This window comes from Balearica regulorum, chromosome 2 (assembly GCF_011004875.1).
Source record: "Balearica regulorum gibbericeps isolate bBalReg1 chromosome 2, bBalReg1.pri, whole genome shotgun sequence".
In the NCBI taxonomy this organism is placed as follows: Eukaryota; Metazoa; Chordata; class Aves; order Gruiformes; family Gruidae; genus Balearica; species Balearica regulorum.
In genome coordinates, this window is record NC_046185.1 from 98,302,143 (window position 1) to 98,320,161 (window position 18,019).

General features: G+C 40.3%; 1 protein-coding gene across 7 annotated transcripts in view; it reads right to left on the reverse strand.

Moving 5' to 3' along the window:
- Positions 1 to 18,019, reverse strand: part of TBC1D7 (TBC1 domain family member 7) — a 258,846-nt gene that overhangs the window by 10,644 nt on the left and 230,183 nt on the right. The window contains exons 1-6 of one of the 7 annotated variants that reach the window (XM_075745086.1): positions 10,789 to 10,898; positions 8,313 to 8,517; positions 7,749 to 7,864; positions 6,933 to 7,013; positions 3,049 to 3,236; positions 1,291 to 1,428 (exon numbers count right to left, since the gene is read on the reverse strand). In XM_075745086.1, the coding sequence (XP_075601201.1) occupies positions 1,291 to 1,428; positions 3,049 to 3,236; positions 6,933 to 7,013; positions 7,749 to 7,755 (414 nt within the window). In that variant the 5' untranslated portion in view covers positions 7,756 to 7,864; positions 8,313 to 8,517; positions 10,789 to 10,898. Of the gene's footprint in view, positions 1 to 1,290; positions 1,429 to 3,048; positions 3,237 to 6,932; positions 7,014 to 7,682; positions 7,865 to 8,312; positions 8,518 to 10,768; positions 10,899 to 18,019 lie in introns of those variants that run through there. The other 6 variants (XM_075745085.1, XM_075745080.1, XM_075745084.1 and 3 more) reach the window with 6 other exon arrangements.

Below are 18,019 nucleotides of genomic sequence, written 5' to 3' on the forward strand. Positions count from 1 at the left end.
TGGACATTGATTTCTTGTTTAAAAATCCAAAGTATTTAGAAAAGCCAACAGAACAGCATAAGGTAGAGCTTAAAATGTAGATAATTCTCCTTTTGTTTAAATTCTAATGTAACACAATCCACATTTTCATAAATTCAGGAGTGCCTTTATGTTTTTTGTCATAATTAGGTAAGCGTCTAATGACTTCAGCTGTCAAAGGAAAAAAAAAGCCTCTTCCTTTGTCCACATTCTAAAATCCAGAGTCTTGGTACAATGTTTATATTAAAACAAAAAATTAGGAAGGGAGACAGCTGGCACACCCTATGCAGTGAGAGCACATACTTTCTTTAAAATTTCTCCTCTATCCTTTGACAGGAATTACAGAAATTGGTATAATTTAATGTAGTGTTTCCAGCAATAGGAGGAAAGTTTTAAAAGTATTTCTTAGTTCCAAAAGAATAACAAAGGATATGCGTAATTTTCTGCAATGAATTTTCATTCAGTGATCGCTAGTGCACAGGCACTCAGATACTTTCATCTCAGTAGATATTGTTAACTAAAAGGTTTCTTATCTGTTCAGACTATTTGAAGAATTACAAGAGCTTTTGTATAATGAAGCAAACTTCTGTAAGTATGCATTTTCTTTACAATCAAATTTTAGTTTTATAAACCAGTAAGATATTCAAAATTAATATGTGAGCATTTAAAAGATTAGTGCCAAAAGAACTCTATTCCACTTTTTATTATAATTTAACTTGCAACATACTGTTTTTCTGAAGATGTAGTACCCTGCTCCATTTATAAAGCAAAACAATTGCACTTTGACTATCATCCAATGAGCAGCATATGGAAGCCAGAGATGCAGCCTAAAAAGTAGCAGACATACATCAAGATGTTCTTAACTTTGTGACATATTTAATTTTTAAAATAAAGAAAATTCTTAAGTGACCAATTTGTGAGAAAAAGAATTCAACTAGAGACAATGTAAGCATTAGCTAACCTAAAAAGAAAATAAGATGTAATTGAAAACTACAGTATAGCGAACAAAATCAATTTCTAACGTTATGTTAGATAAAGTGTCCTGGGGGACAACACAATCGCAAGGCAAAAAGCACTCCCCTCATTTTCTCAGAACAGTTGGTGGAACAGAATCCAAGGATGTCACCTCTGACACTCCAGTTGTCTCCATACATGGTGACTTCCAAAGCGCTCAGCATACCTGCTTTTTATGATTTCCTCCTCTCTCGTTCTGAGGTCTCCTCACACACACACACACACACACACACACACTCAAAAGTATTTTTTCCTTACCAGTTGCTGTAATGAATCTTTGTGCTTTCCATTTAGCTGATTCACAAAGCAACTGACAAGCCAATAGCATTCTATAGGATCCTCCACCATCTCCTCCATTGCTTTAGCAATAGCAAGAAACACTTCATCTTCAGGTTCCTGGAAAACAAAGTCCAAAAAGTGAACTAACTACACAGAAGTATTAGACTATCTGATTTAAATTATTCTTATATTCCCTTTCCTTGCCATTTGGGAAAATAAACTCAAATCAACATAAACAAAGAGCTGTTCTGACATTCATAAATAAAACATTGGACAGCAGCTGCATTATGGTGACAGATACCTATTAAAGCAGAACAAATAAGGCTCGTCTTGCTTTCAAAACCAAAACATACAACAGGAGTTTGGAACAACTCTAATTTAAAGTTCTCAAATATTCTCAAATGAGATAATATTACATCCTAACAAGGTAGCAATATTCCTACTTCTATGCCCCACATTTTTATACTGCACAGCAGCAGAATTTTTCATCCTATTTCTTGCTAAGGGCCAAAAAGGCCCCTCAAACACCTTTGTCATGGACGTTACAGTTACTGAAAAAAATAACGCAGCCATGAGCTGTATGCCTACCTAATTTTGTTTGCGATAAGCATCTTCCTACAGACAAATAAATACATTTTCCAGGTGATAAGCATCTTATTCCCCACAACACATGACCAGAAACATGCGATGGGCACGCCATCTTCTTTTCCCCAGAGGATATACTATCCTAACAGAAGTATCAGCATGCCTTGCTTAGAAAGTGATATTGCTCCAGAAGGGATGAATCTTCAACCCACTGTGTCACATGCCAAGATCAAAGAAATTTCTCTATAGGAAACTTGCAGGGTAGGATGGCCACATTCCTAGGCAATGATGGTGAGACAAAAATACTCTCCCTCCTCCGACAAGAGAATGCTGTATGCAATCCTCCAGTCCAAAATATTACTGGATTTTCCACATTAACTTTATGTTTAACTTTTTTTAAAAAAAAAAAATTAACTTTTTTTTAAGTTCTTATATCAAATTTTGTTACTACCGATGAAAATTAACCAAATAAGCTGGGCTAGAGTGAACACAGATCAATATTAAATACAGGATAAAATCCACTTCAGAAAGTCCCATGGTTCCTTTCGTCACCTCCTCTTTCATATAAGCTCTTTCAGGCTTATATGTAACACCCACACACTGTGTTTCATCATCACACCATAGGCTTATTATCAGAACATAGACCCGTTGACCCACATGTGAGCACACTGTAAACTACAGAGTACATGCATTACCTGACAGAAGCCTGGATTGGTTCAGACTAACAGAAAAAGGAGGTCAGCACATTAAAGTCCAGATTTAAAAACAAATAATTTAAAAATATGATGTAATTTGCAATAAATCACTGCTTGTACTGACTCTGAATTATCCTCATTCCAGGACATTTAAGGATCTATGAGCTCCAATGAAATTATGTCATTTTGATTTCAGTGCTATAAAGAAACTAAAGTGTACTAGAGTACAAAAGGCTTGAAGCCTAGCAGGCAAAATACACAAAAGAGATTTTAAGGCATAAAATCTTACATAAGTACTTATGGGGGAAAAAGAGAAAAGCACTTTGTTTTCCATTCACCTTACTCTGTCTATCTACATGCAGTTGTGGGGCTACTTGCAGCTCAGTTTCTCACAGGTTTATAGTTTGAAGTTCAAAAAAAATACTGTATTTACAAGACTGTTAAAATGACAACTGACCAATGGAAAAGCCAAGTTTCGAGGCAATTTTCCTGATTCCAGTTGATGTATGCGGAGGAAAACATCTACCTGTGGGGTAGAATCATTGATAAAACGAATTACACGAAGAGCACGGTGTATATCCCAGTACTGCTCCTTCCGGTACTTCATCACCAAAGTATGAGATTCATGGTGAGGAGGAATAATTCCTTGGAGGGGGGAAAGAAGAAAAAAAAAATATAAGCAACTGTAAAGAGAAAAAACAGAGCACTCAAACTCCCTTTTCAAGAGATCTGTCTAAATTCAATCCCTACTACAACTCTAGCCTACAGAAATGTAGGATCTGGCACTACAGTTTGTTTATAAACTTGGTCAAGGAATACAGAGAGAAAATTCTAAAAAATTGGAGGTCAATGGACCAACAAAGCACTTTAGCATTAGATTTATGAAAACAAATTTAATATGTTAACTGAGCATAAACAAAAATCTACCCTTAGACTATTGCTCCTCAAGTTCTACAGGGTTTTCAGCAAATGAATGCTAACTCTTTTGTAGGGTGTGCTGATAAGAAATGTCATTGTTGGGATAGATGAAAAATAATTTAAATGGTTTACTCTCCCTCTCCAACAACCCTTCTTTATTTTTAAATTGTGCATCTTATTTATTACTTGTTTATACCTACATGTAGTTTTTAATATAGTACTAGTTGAGTATTTATGCCCAGCTTCCATTTATTTTGAAAACAAAGTGGATACAGAATTATTTTTATATACATTAGCTGTTCAAGTTCTCCAATTCTACACTTTGAGATGACCAGAGAATATATACATGCAATTAACTAATGCAAAGATTCTGTACATTCCAGTATTATTTAATTTACTGTTAGATCTCTGCCAGAAAATTCTTTACTCACCGTATCACAGAGATTAATCCTCTCTAAAACAACATTCAGAAGCAAAATCAATCACATAGGTTGAATCAGTTACAGATTAAAACTTAAGAATACCACCCAAATACTTTGCAATTTAATGTTTTTTACTTTCTTAGCACAACACAAAGACTTTTTTCTAGTTTCCTAGGAGGAAAAATAAAAAAGGGGAAAAAGTATCTAAGTAGAAAGGCAGAGAAAATTAAACTGTTCACAATCTCCAGAAGAGATGCTCAACATTTCACTCAATCCTTCCCCTCATTCAAGACTCAATCTTGCCATGCACTGATGTTCACAACAAAACTGTCAAGGCTTTAACAGAAATAAGTTCTTACATACACCAAAGGAAAAATAATTACAACTTTTATATCACTGTGGAGCAGAATTCTTCCTGTTGTAGAAACCTGTGAGAACAAAGTATTCCTCAAAATTCAGTTCTGAAACAGACTACCTGCTGCTTTTATCTCTCATTGAAAGAAAAAAAATTCCTGCCAACTGTTAAACCATGAAATGGCTGAGTTCTAGTAGCAAGCACAACAGACAGAAAATTAAGTTTTCTAACTGCAAACCTGTCTGCATTTCAAAAGCCAGGGCATTTTTCAGCCAGGACAGAGCAAGACATTTTTCACGTTATGCAAAAACAGAGTCAACATCGTGACTTTCTGTGTACATACTGCCAACTGCTTTCCTCAAATACAGAAGACTACCTTAGGCAGACAGAAAAGAAGCTTAAACAACACAGGGATGTCTAGAAACCATCATGAGTCACACTCAAACAGGAAGTTAACAGACACATCACTGACATACCATGTAACCCAGGACAGCATCAAGCCTTGGTATGTGTCTGAGATAATTTTGCTGACAGGATAGAATCCCTTTTGTTAAACTATTAGCATTATTTACAGGAGACGTAACACCTCCCACCAGAAATGGATTGGGCTGTTGTTCCAGTCATTTAGGGAGAGATATTTTGCATTTCCATTCCAAATACCAGCTTTTCTAATGAGTGCTAACATTGAGATTCAGCACAAGAAAGGTCGCTGTACCTCTGTTCAACCAAGGAGCATACAGAATGACTGTATGCGTACTTGAAATAAAACACTTTGGGTTTAAAATACAAAGTCCTTTAAAAAAATATCAATGTAATTTTCCATACAGTCAACTCAGAAAATGTTTTGTGTTATCATATGATTCACAAATCATCTTATCTAAAACAGTCAAACATATACCACTGGCTCTGCAGTAAGCTACTAGTTTGCCAACAGACTGTATTTTGCTATTACAATTATGGCTGAAGAATCTTGTACTAAGTCACTTGTCCAAACATCCTACACTATATTTCCTACTACTACTATTTTAAAGGATGCTGACTACTTCACTAGGGCACAGGGTACAAGAATCTTTTTCATCCTAAAATTAGTGAATGCTTTTATCAAGTAGTATTACTCTGCTAGTTCAATGATCCACACCAAGAACTTCAAGTTCTGTAATTAGATCTTGCACCTTCCATGCACTGTTCATTTACTACCTCTCCCCAAAAAAAAAAAGGCTTACAAATCCAAATAATCAGGAGTATGAAGCCACACTTTTTAAACTGTAGAAAATTGGAGGGGGGGGAAAAGAAGAAAAAAAAAAATTAAAAGATTGTTTAAAACTCAGCTACAACTCTCTGATACATTATTTCAAACTCCAGATACCCTAGTGGAACATGGAGACCAAGAAGGGAAACAGATGACATTTACTTGAACATTGTTCAAGATGATGGCACAGCCTAAGATAAACAATCATCCTAAAACAGAGAATTTTTTTTAAATACTCAGTCTGATGTAGGAGTCATCAATCTTCCTGACTCTGAATCACATGCCAAAATCTTCATGTAAGAGAGATATATGGGATCTGCATCCCATATTCTGGAGAGCCAAAGGACAAAGAAGTAGTAGGATAGCTGGCAGACAGCAAAAGGCAGCAGCTTCCAAGCCAACGTGCAGACTGACGCTGCCGGTCTCTCTCTGAGGAAAGATTTCAGATATCAGCACCCCTGCTGCCAGCACAGCCCCAGTAACACAAGGCTCGGCACGGGAGCCACACTCGAGCTTTTCAAAAGTGGCACAACGCTCCACCACCTACAGTATGGTAAATCACATTTCTCTTCCAGAGATTCAGTCAGACAACGTACCTTCACACTCAATCTGGCAGTGTTTCTTTACACACAGCAACCCTAACAGAAACTCTCCAGAGACCTTGTTAGACTCAGAACCCCTAGTCCCTTCACAACGCCTCATATCTCCAAGTAACACAACCTCACATCTATTAAACCCAAAGCACTTGACCAGTTACTGCAAAGTCATTAGTACTCTTTAATTAGTCATGTGACTAATGCACTTCAAGGAAAACAGAATTTATTTCTGGTTTTTTATGGTTTTTAGGGTTACCATAATTTGTGTCTGGCCTCATAACTTTTTCAATGGCAAATACCATTTATAGCCAGAAGCAAAACCAGAAGAAAACAAGATTTTCTACAACTCAAAAGCTTCTCTTTAGAATAAACATGCATTCCGTACCTTGCCCATTTTTTTTTTTAAGTTTAATCACAGCTTTACTTCAACTTAATTTTCTGTTACTTTAGGAACAGAACTGAATATCTTATTAGGTATCAGTGACCTACTTATTATAATCCACCTTTCAAATCCATTTTATAAATTGACTTGGATAGTGTTACAAAGTGAAATATAGAAATACACTCTTCTAGGTACACTTCAGCAAAAGTTCTCAAACACTATGCATGGAATATTGCTTTATAATTGCCATTGTGCATCCTAGGTGGATACAAACATAGGCTAAACATGTATCAGTGCGCAAAGTAATATAGAATAATCCATGTCATTAACTCTCTAAAGAAAAAAAGAAAAAAAAAAAACCTATACACTTTCCCTACATACTCATTTCTACAGAGGATTGCAGATGTTATGTTTCATACCTAAAAGCACCTTCCACACCAGTATACGATACATGGATGGGAGAGGAAATCTTTGACTAAATGTGCAAAGCTTCTCAATATCTGTAGAGAAATACAGAGGAGGGAAAATTAAGGTAAGTTTAAATATAATTATCAATAGTTTTGAGTCTCTGATCTACCTAAGTATGACAAATCCTTAGTGCAGATTGAAATCCCCGCTTTCATCATCATCTTGAAAACAAACGTTTTCACTGCTTCAATTGAGAACCGAATGTGTTCTATAACCTGCAACAGTATTTCCTCTGAAAAATACATATGTTGGCTTGATTTACAATAAAACTATAGCTACCCTAGGTTTCACCAGGAAGAAACTGTACTATTTTTATAGACATTTTGTAAATTGTGTTGCTGTGTCAAAACAATTAAGGGCTTTGCTAAAGGAACATTTATCTTTCTGTTCTGCTGGAGATGTGACACTCCTGAGGGACGAACAGCAATAACCAAATCTTCACTGTTTTGAGGTTAAATGGAATTAACATCATGATACAATACATTTTCAGATGAAAATTGTTTTAATTTAAAAACTTTTAGTTTCTTGGGCACACAGAATGATGGAAGAAAAAAAGAAACAAACAAGGAGACAAATCTTTGATAGTTTTTAAAAGTCAGATTTTCAAATCTCCGAAACTTAAAGGACTGCTAGTAATAACTGAGAAATTAGTGGTAAAAGATGCAAAATTTAAATCAGTAATAAGCACAGTAGCTACACACCTTCTGTTATTCCCAACCCCCAATCACCAAAGTAATAGAGGAAACAGTGAAATCAACTTGCCCAACCGGTCATCTTTTAACAGAATTTCCAGTGACTTCTTTTCTTCAACTCCACGAAATCCCACTTTTTCATAATACACTGAGCGAAAGTTTCTCTGAGAGTCATCAGCCATGATTGATTCCTTTTGGAGAAACAGTATTTCCCCTTTAGACTTTCACGAATACATTCCTATTGTGCTAAGGTCAAGTACTTTTGCACTCTGATAAAAGTTGACTGTCTATGTATTACTAAACTCTACAGAATATGAAAATTCCAAGATTTTTTTCATTATATACAAACATAGATGACCATAAAAGTAACTGAATCTAAACAAGGTCTAAATACACCCAATTTCCAAATGAAACACAGGGATTATTAAGGGGTTTTTTATTCCTGTAGCAAATTATACTACTTTTCAAAAGATTTTAAAAAAAAATGCTGGAGAGACACTTAGTCTTTTATGTGATATCATGTATTTCAAAACCAATATAAAAAATACAGTTAAAAGTCTGACAAAATTTTGGCTACGGAAACTCTAATCAAGTACAACTGTTACCCAGGTAAGTAACATCATCAGGTTTCATACTCACCAGACAAGGTAACCAGCAGCAGGGGCAAGCCAATGTTGGCCCAAGTAGGACACGGGTGACAGGAAAGAGTAAGGCTAGGTAGGTAGGTTTGTTCTGAAGTTGCAGATTTGAATTAAAAGTTCAGGTTGTTATCAGGTGCTGTAACAGCCACACTCTTGAGCTTGTCATTCCAGTACCAAAAAGACATAAATGTCTCATCCCTATACTGGAAATAATGGTAAATTGCAGTGAGTATTCTGTGTTTCATAACAAATGTAACTGACATTTCAAATCAGTTCAACCTTCTAAACACCGTATCTCTTTTGCAGACTTGCAGATATGAGAAAGTTCTGTTTTGTAACTCAAAGGACTAAAAACAATCTTCACTTTTAAGCCCAGTGACAGCAGCAAAATATGGAGAAAAAATTATTTGAGTGAGGAGCAATGGGTGAAAGCTTTTCTAGTCAAATTCTTTTCCTTCCTGAAGCACACATCAGGAGCAAAGTAAGTGCAGATATAAAAAAAGGCCACAATTTTGCAAAGAATGTACATATTTAAATTTGTATATCTACTAGGCCTATTCGCATTTCAAATTAAGTCCATTTTTAGCCCTTTGTAGGATGAGGGCCAAGATTAGTCAGAAAAGCATAAAGCAGCAAAGTACTGAATTCATAGAATCATAGAAGGGTTAGGGTTGGAAGGGACCTCAAAAATCATTTAGTTCCAACCCCCCTGCTGCAGGCAGGGACACCCTCTACTAGACCACATTGCCCAAAGCCCCATCCAACCTGGCCCTGAACACTTCCAGGGAGGGGGCATCCACAGCCTCTCTGGGCAACCTGTTCCAGTGCCTCACCACCCTCACAGGAAGGAATTTCTTCCTAACATCTAATCTAAATGGACCCTCCTTCAGCTTAAACCCATTACCCCTTGTCCTGTCACTACACTCCCTGATAAACAGTCCCTCACCATCTTTCCTGTAGGCCCCTTCAGAAACTGGTAAGCCGCAATTAGATCTCCCTGGAGCCTTCTCTTCTCCAGGCTGAACAACCCCAACTCTCTCAGCCTGTCCTCATAGGAGAGGTGCTCCAGCCCTCTGATCAGCTTCGTGGCCCTCCTCTGGACTCGCTCCAACAGCTCCATGTCTCTCCTGTACTGGGGCCCCCCGAGCTGGACGCAGTACAGTTCTGAGCTCAGTCAACTGTCTCAAAACTGGAGAAAAAAATATTTATGTTACCTGCAAGACATTCTAGTTGTACGCTAGCCTTACCAAAGTGACTGTGATATTAATGTATTGTGCATTTAAGGGTCCAGTTATCAGTGTTTACTACTTACATTGCAGCTATGTCCAAAAAGGAGACTCAGGATGCTACAATCAACTACATTTCAAATATCTGAATTTTTTTTTAAATCTGAATTTAATATGTGCTATTTTGAAAACAATTAGCCCATACACTTGTGGAAAGCTGACAGTAGGGTCACAGAACAGAAACAATAATTTGAAAAATAACAACATGATCCACACGAAAGGAATGCTATTTTAATAACGTTAAACTATCACTATACCAGCAGTACATTTGATTTACTCAGTGGAAAAAAGGAGGAACACAATTTCCTCCCTCTCTCCAGATTTAGGATATATATTTTCATGTTAGGCAAACAATCAACATTCCAATCTTTACATGTATTGTGGATAAACTGGAAAAAGGAACGGGGAAAAGAAATCCCTAGCCAACTCATTGGAAGTATCCTGTATGAAGGAGTACAGTTAATTAACGCATCCTGTCTTCAGAGATTAACACGTTTTTGGCCTTAAAAAGGCATTTTTTAATCACTTTTCACCATATTATTGAATTTCAGACCTAGCCAGAGATGATGCCAACACCCTCCCAAGCCCTCCCTTGCACAGACTGAGCCAAGCTTTGGGCGCAGCCTCCGCAGGCCCAGCAGCACCGCTGGCACGGCACGGCCTCGCCACCGTTCCGGGCCTTGGGGCTGCAATACTCGGTATTCGCGGCTGCAATACCAGCTCCTCGTTACATTTCCACAGGAAAACACGGATACTTTGGGGCACAGGATCATTTACCACCCCCACCACCCCCCCGCCCGAAAAATCAAACCGCAAGCTGACGGCCACCCCTCTCCTCACACACACGCATCCCCCGCCGGTGGGCAAGGCCGGGCACAGAGGAGGCACCCCCTCACAGCCTTCCTCCCGTACACACACGCTCGGGAGCAGAGGGCCTCCATCGGAGCCCCCGCGGGGGGCGGCCAGGGCGGCGGGATGGGCTGAGGGCTTGCGGAGGCCCAGCGGCGGAGAGGCGCGGGGCCGTGTTACCCGCCACCCCGGGGCAGACCCGCGCCGGGAGCTAAAGCGACCGCGAAGAACTGGAGACGAGCTCGGGAAAGGGGATGAGAGCGGGGCCGGTGACAGACACCACACACGCACCCCCCCCCCCGCGAGCACCGGGACCCACCGCCGCCCCCCAGCACCTACAGCAGGCGGGCACAGCTCGCGGACGCGACCCTACGGCGGGGGCGCAGCGCGGAACGGGCGCGGGCTCAGGCGCATGCGCAGGCCCCGCCCAGCCACGGCGGTGGCGGCGCGGGGGGGCGGAGCGCTCGGCGGCCCTGTTCCTGCCGGGGGGTGGGGCTGCCGCCCAACGGCAGGGCCACGTGTTCAACGGCCGGGGCAGGCGGCTGCCCCTCAGGGGGGTTTGGATTGCCGTGGCGAGTGTTGCTGCCTCTCAGCCTTCCCCGGTCTTTCCCATGCTTCGGTTGTTCTCCCCTCCACGCGTTAGATCAAGCCAGCTGCCCCTCAGCTCCTCCCCGTGTTTCATGGGGCAGCTTCGGGTGCGGCGAGGGCCGAATATGCAGAGGAAAACAACGGCATCTCTCATACGCTTGGCTCAAAGTGGCACCGGAGGTCTGGGTGTTTTGACAGACCAGGCTGTGCCCAGTATGGAGTTATGCAGGGCAGCGATCCACACAGTGCTGCACAAGACCCGCCAATAACGCTCATCGATAAGGGAAAAGAGTCAATGCTGAGGCCGCGAACAATGACACTCCCTGCACTGCATTATTTACTATAACTGGTATTACACTTAGCATTATGGCCCATCCACTGTGACAGCTAGGCACATTTTACTTACAATAATCTTTAGGAAGCTAAATGAGTTTTCCAAAACCAAGATTTACTCCAGCACATGTGAGCAAAGTACTTGATGCTAAAACTCCCACCCCTCAAAACAGACGAAGGACCTAGATGTCACTGTTGGATGCCAACACTCAAAAATCACCTGTGCTGTCAAAACCACAGGACATCCAACTTAGAGTGTGTTTTTACTTGGGTGTTTTGGCGGGTTTTTTGTAGTTATTTGCGACGTTTTTATTCAGATCTTTGAGATCTTACCAGCCTTTAACTGTACGATTGCAAGGACCAGGCAGCTGCTTTTAATAGGAGCTGAGTTTTCAGTCCCTTTCCAGGAGCAGAAACTTGAACAAGACCATCAAACACCTGATATAGCAACACCAAGATTTCCAGATATGAGAACCCACCGAGACAGCTTCCTAGGTTAAGTGGCGTATTTTCAAATGCTCAGAACATCCCATTATTTTTATCTTATCCAACACTTTTGAAATGGCAGGGGGAAAGCAAGCTGTTGCAGAATGGACAGGCTTTTGAGGAACCCAGTTCATGCAGGCGTGTTTCTGTTGAGGTAGTGCAAGGCCTAGCAAACATGTTGCTTGAAGTAATTCTGTGCAGCAGCAGGTGGCAGGCTGGTGCCATTTTTTGTAATTTGTGGCTTCTTCACCTCCAATACGTCTTTTATCGATAGATGGCACTTGTCTCTGGGTGAGATCTGTTTGGTGCTGTTGGGAGCTAACCAGTATCACAAGGTTCAGAAAACAGCTACTGAAATTCAATCAAATCTCTATAATTTTTAATTATGAAGTTTTGGCCTTGCCAAGATGTATTACAGAGCTATTGTGGTGCTCTAAAAAAAGGCTGAAGCTAGCACAATTTATTTTAGCATTAATTTATTGTACAGCAGATACAGAAATATTTTAAGCAGCTATCAGACACTGCTATGGATTTGCATTATATTGATGTTAATACTTGTGTCATTGCTAAAAGTTCCTAATCAAAATTAAGGTCTGAAAGATTTAGCTGCATAAAAATATAGCATAAAAATAATACCTGCCCTGAAAAACAATAAAATTAACACACTCCCCCTAATAAAGTTTCTAAACCCCACATATAGAAAGCTTCTTAATCGTGTTACTTATACATATAGATTTTCTTAATGGTGTCTGTAAACAGTTTCTAACATATATATAATAGGTTATATTTACAACAAAGTCAGTTGTAAATATAACTACCAGCATTATATTTAAGTCATCTGGAAATGAATTAAAGAATTTAGTCTGAGACTTTTCAAACTGCAAATGAAATTAAAAGCATAGGTTGAGCATGAACTGCTAATGATTATTATGTGGTGACACATACACAGTTGAACAAAGATGGCTAACCTAATTTTTTTAGAAAGACAGCCATGCACAGAATTGGACTTTCTTACTTTAACAGCCTTATTTCTTTTAACTGCCCTTATACATCCACCTCCACTGAAAATAGCTAAATGAATCTATACGCTGTAAATCAGTGGTGTAAAGCACACAGGTGACTCATTACTTAAATATTTCATTTAAGAAATTTTACATTTTCATAAATCAAATAATGACCTTATTTTCCTTTGCCTAGGGACATAAAGTATCTTCATTCCTATTGACAGAATCTCTTTTTTGCCACTGTAAATGAAAGCAGAATATCATCATTAATAGCTTCAGGTGTCAATCAGCCAAGTGGAGGACCGTGTTTATAATAAAATTGATTCATTAATGCATCATTAATAATACCTTCCTAGGCATCTGTCCAAACCATGATAACCTAAACATTAAATTTTTTAAACTGTAATAACATCAGAAAAGTTAGCATACATAAAAGATAAAAGGGAAACATGTTTGGAATTGGCTTGGGATTATCTGAGATAGCAGAGCCAAACTAATTAGTACCCTGCTAGCATACTGCATCTCTCATTTTTATCTGTGACTTTGAGTATGACTGTGTTTGTATTTTGTAGTGATATATTTATATTGCAGAAGTGAATTACTCACTGAACTACAAAGACACATGAGAAGGAAGCCAAACAGGCATTGCTACTGGTTTTTATTGCAAAATATGATCTGTATTGTGTCCATGGTTCTTCATGAAAAGCAATGCTTTTGCTGTTAAAGCTGGAATAATTTTATGGGATCGATGTGCTGCTGTACAGCTCTTGGAAAGTCGTTAGGGTTTTGGTCTCTCCTATATGTCTGATCTATCAGTGGAATTACAGATGATTATCAGAAGCACATCTTGTTACATGAATTTATCAAAGGAAGTTGAAAATGGAAAACAATGGAATGTCGATTTCATAGAATCATAGAATGGTTTGGGTTGGAAGGGACCTTTAAAGGTCATCTAGTTCCAACCCCCCTGCCATGGGCAGGGACACCCTCCACTAGACCACGTTGCCCAAAGCCCCATCCAACCTGGCCTTGAACACTTCCAGGGATGGGACCATCCACAACTTCTCTGGGCAACCTGTTCCAGTGCCTCACCACCCTCACAGTGAAGAATTTCATCCTAAAATCTAATGTAAATCTACCCTCCTTCAGTTTAGAGCCATTACCCCTTGTCCTGTCCATGCCTTTGTAAACAGTCCCTCTCCAGCTTTCTTGTAGACCCCCTTCAGGTACTGGAGGGCTGCTATAGGTTGCTATAGACTGGAAGGTCTCCCCAGAGCCTTCTCTTCTCCAGGCTGAACAACCCCAACTCTCTCAGCCTGTCCTCACAGGAGAGGTGCTCCAGCCCTCTGATCAGCTTCGTGGCCCTCCTCTGGACTCGCTCCAACAGCTCCATGTCTCTCCTGTACTGGGGCCCCCAGAGCTGGACCCAGTACTCCAGGTGGGGTCTCACAAGAGCCGAGTAGAGGGGCAGGATCACCTCCCTCGACCTGCTGGTCACACCTCTTTTGATGCAGCCCAGGACACGGTTGGCTTTCTGGGCTGCAAGCGCACAATGGCAGGTCATGTTGAGCTTCTCCTCCACCAACACCCCCAAGTCCTTCTCCTCAGGGCTGCTCTCGATCCATTCCTTGACCAGCCTATATTTGTGCTTTGGATTGCCCCGACCCATGTGCAGGACCTTGCACTTGGCCTTGTTGAACTTCATGCGGTTCACACGGGCCCACGTCTCCAGCCTGTCAAGGTCCCTCTGGATGGCATCCCTTCCCTCCAGCATGTCAACCACACCACACAGTTTGGTGTCATTGGCAAACTTGCTGAGGGTGCACTGGATCCCACTGTCCGTGTCACCAACAAAGATGTTAAATGGTGCTGGTCCCCATACCGACCCCTGAGGAATGCTACTCATCACTGGTCTCCACTTGGACATTGAGCTGTTGACCACAACTCTTTGAGTGCAACCATCCAGCCAATTCCTTATCCACTGGGTGGTCCATCCATCAAATCCATGTCTCTCCAATTTAGAGACAAGGATGTCATGCGGGACAGTGTCAAATGCTTTGCACAAGTCCAGGTAGATGACATCACTTGCTCTTCCCTTATCCACCAACGCTGTAACCCCATCACAGAAGGCCACCAAGTTTGTCAGGCACAATTTGCCCTTAGTGATGCCATGATTTTACGCAGCATGGAGGTCCATATTTGCATGGTGTTATAACACATGTTGTAACATACAAAAAATAAGTACAGTTTTCAGGTGGGTTTCATTTCCTCTGAACTGACTGAAGATGCTTTTTTTTTTTTTTTAAAGACACTCATCTGATGATATCTTCATAGTGTATCAAAACCAGTGTATCCTTTCAGCCTTGTAATGCACCATCCTTTGTTTCTATCACAATAGGAAATGATTGATGTTCAGGAAAAGAGTTACATTTCATCTTTTCTAAGATATTATCTCTGGTTTCTTCAGAAGCATGAATAGTTCCAATAGGGCTGTGTTAATGGAAAGGACAATCTACTTATACATTCACATAACCTTTTCATTATGAACATCGGCAGATCTAGAAAAGCTTGGCCCCATTTCCTGGCCAAAACAGCGTCACTCTGCTGTTTACATTCTACCTGAGAGAAGAATGCAAATGTTGGAGCTATAAATGTTCACGACTTAATCCCTTGTTGAAGTGAGATGGAAAAAAATAACACTCTAGGGTAATAAAAATATCATAAAACTGTTTGGCAGCAAAAGGGAATTCAGCCTTTCATTTTAGTGTGGCAGCACAACAGGCAGGTCTGTCTCCAAGCAGACCAAACACCGTCTCTGTAATCATGAATTCACATCCCCAAATGACAGCAAGGAAAAGGCTCACGTGGCTGAAAACAGCATAAGGAGTGGCTGAACTTGGTTCAGATGTGTCCTACTTCCCTGTTTTCTCATCTCATTCAATGAGAGCGCTTCAGAGGTGACATGCTTTTGTCTGCAGAGATATACAGAAACTGCAAGACAATTACAAAGAAAATAACAAATTGCAGTTGCTTGCTCCAAATGCAAAGGAAATAGGATTTGTTTTAAAATTATGTCAGTGATTTTTTAGGATAATGTCTTCTGGATTCTACTCATAACTTTGATGCCTGCCCTAATTATTCTTCTACCAACCTGATTAGTTTCTGTGTTAAGCATAAGATTGATGCATTTTTCTGATAAAGGGTTGCAAGTTTTTAAATAGCACCAAAACCACACTTTGTGCTGTCAGTGAGCATGGCACATTTGGGGCACTACACAACAATTAATAAATAGTCCCAAATAATCTTATCTCAGTTTTGTTACTCTTTAATAGAGAAGTGACATCAAGGTGACAAAGAGACAAAGATTGGTCAGTTTAGGGACGGTGGGGAAATTAAATTATATACCTCGAGAATCCTAATCAAAAGATTTGGTATATGGATGAGGTATAGTTTTTATGATTACTATATATGGTTAGACATGGAGCAAAAAGTGTGGCAATATGCAGGTATCTGCCACAAAATGAGAAAGCAAGTAGGAATTAGGAACAGGTTTCAGTCTTTGCAGTATTTCTCCTTGTATCAGAGCCACAAATGTGCCCAGAAGCTAATTCAAGGTCACAAGCTGGATATGGTAGGTAGATTCTGTATTCCTCACTCAACCAAGTGTCCCCAAAACTTGAGGGCCTGGGCGAGCTGCACAGTGCAGTGGACTGAAGGAGGACTTGCAAAGGACTTTACTCCCCTAGAGTCCTGTGACCCAGGATGGAGACGGGGATACTTCATTTCAGCCCCTGGGCATATTTGAACCAGACATTCTCTAAAGTGAGCCTAGCCAAGCCAGAGTTTCAAGGCAACATTTCAATAGCCAGGATTGCAGAAGCTGATCAGGCATTGCTCACCAATGCCACCCTCCTCGGCCAGGACCTGTGCTGGGAACGGCACCCACCTAGCTGCTTGCACATTTGGCCATGGAAACGAGTTCATAGCTCCGTGCTGCTCCCCAGGCTCAAAGGCAAGAGCCTAACCCAGTGGCTTCACTGGAACCTCTAATATAAGGGTGAAAGGATCGGATCCAACCAAAGCAACACAGCAGACACAGCACTCGTATGTCCAAAGAATAATTTGTCACCTAATCACCTTCTTTCAGAAAAGACTGCTTACCAAGGGGGAGGGGAGCCTTGTACCCAAGCAGGCTTTTGATCTCGGTGGAGCTCAGAGGGCTTTCCTGGTGCATTCATTTGAAGGATTGAGCAGCAACTAATTAATTGCTCTAAATTATATCCATCATGGTTTAGAAGCTTGTTTTAATATATGAAGACGAGCTGTTAAACTGGGATGGCGGACTGATGTTTATTTTGTGATAGGACAAAGTAGTCTCACCTCTCTCCTGATCATTATTTTCTATGTCAGCTTTCTAGGTCTGCATTTCTATAGTCATTACAGGTGCTGCCAATGTCCTGCTTTCTGGTTGTGGTTGTACAGAATAATGGCAGGCTGTAAAAATCACAGAACAATTTACCTCATAAATTTCCGAATTACACCAGGATGATCATCAGCTGCCTCTCCAGGTAATGATTTGCAGCCATTACCATAGAGAACTTGTCAGTGGGAACTGAAAGGAGTGTTCTCTGAAGGGTTTTGGACCAGACATCCTTCCCAAACTGAGCAGCGTGAACTCTAGAGTGCAGGCAAATACAGTCCTCTAACATCCTTACTTGAAACACACAACAGAACTGCAGTTTTGTGCTGACTTGGACTTTTGCAAGCTGATATTGATTATTTTAGTGATTTTCTGGTCAGCATATATATCTGATGCTAATTTTATCAGCTTGGTTTTAAAATCAATGCATGGAGAGTGCAGTTCCCCTCCACAGATGGAACTACACAACATGTATTCACTTAGATAAAGCTGTTGGTATTGGCTTTGGTGTTGCTAGCGTTTTCTAAACTGGTAAGTTTGAACTTAGACTGTGCAGACACCACTAGCCTATTTGGCATTCACAAACCGCAGCAGCATATTAAGCATTAATTATATATGACTAATTATATTAATTACTATGAATGAGAATTATATTAGGTTTAAGAACTGTTTAAAGGGAACTAGAAATTAAAGCAGCAGGATTTAGTATCTAACTGTCATGGCCTTGCTCTGCGTGGCC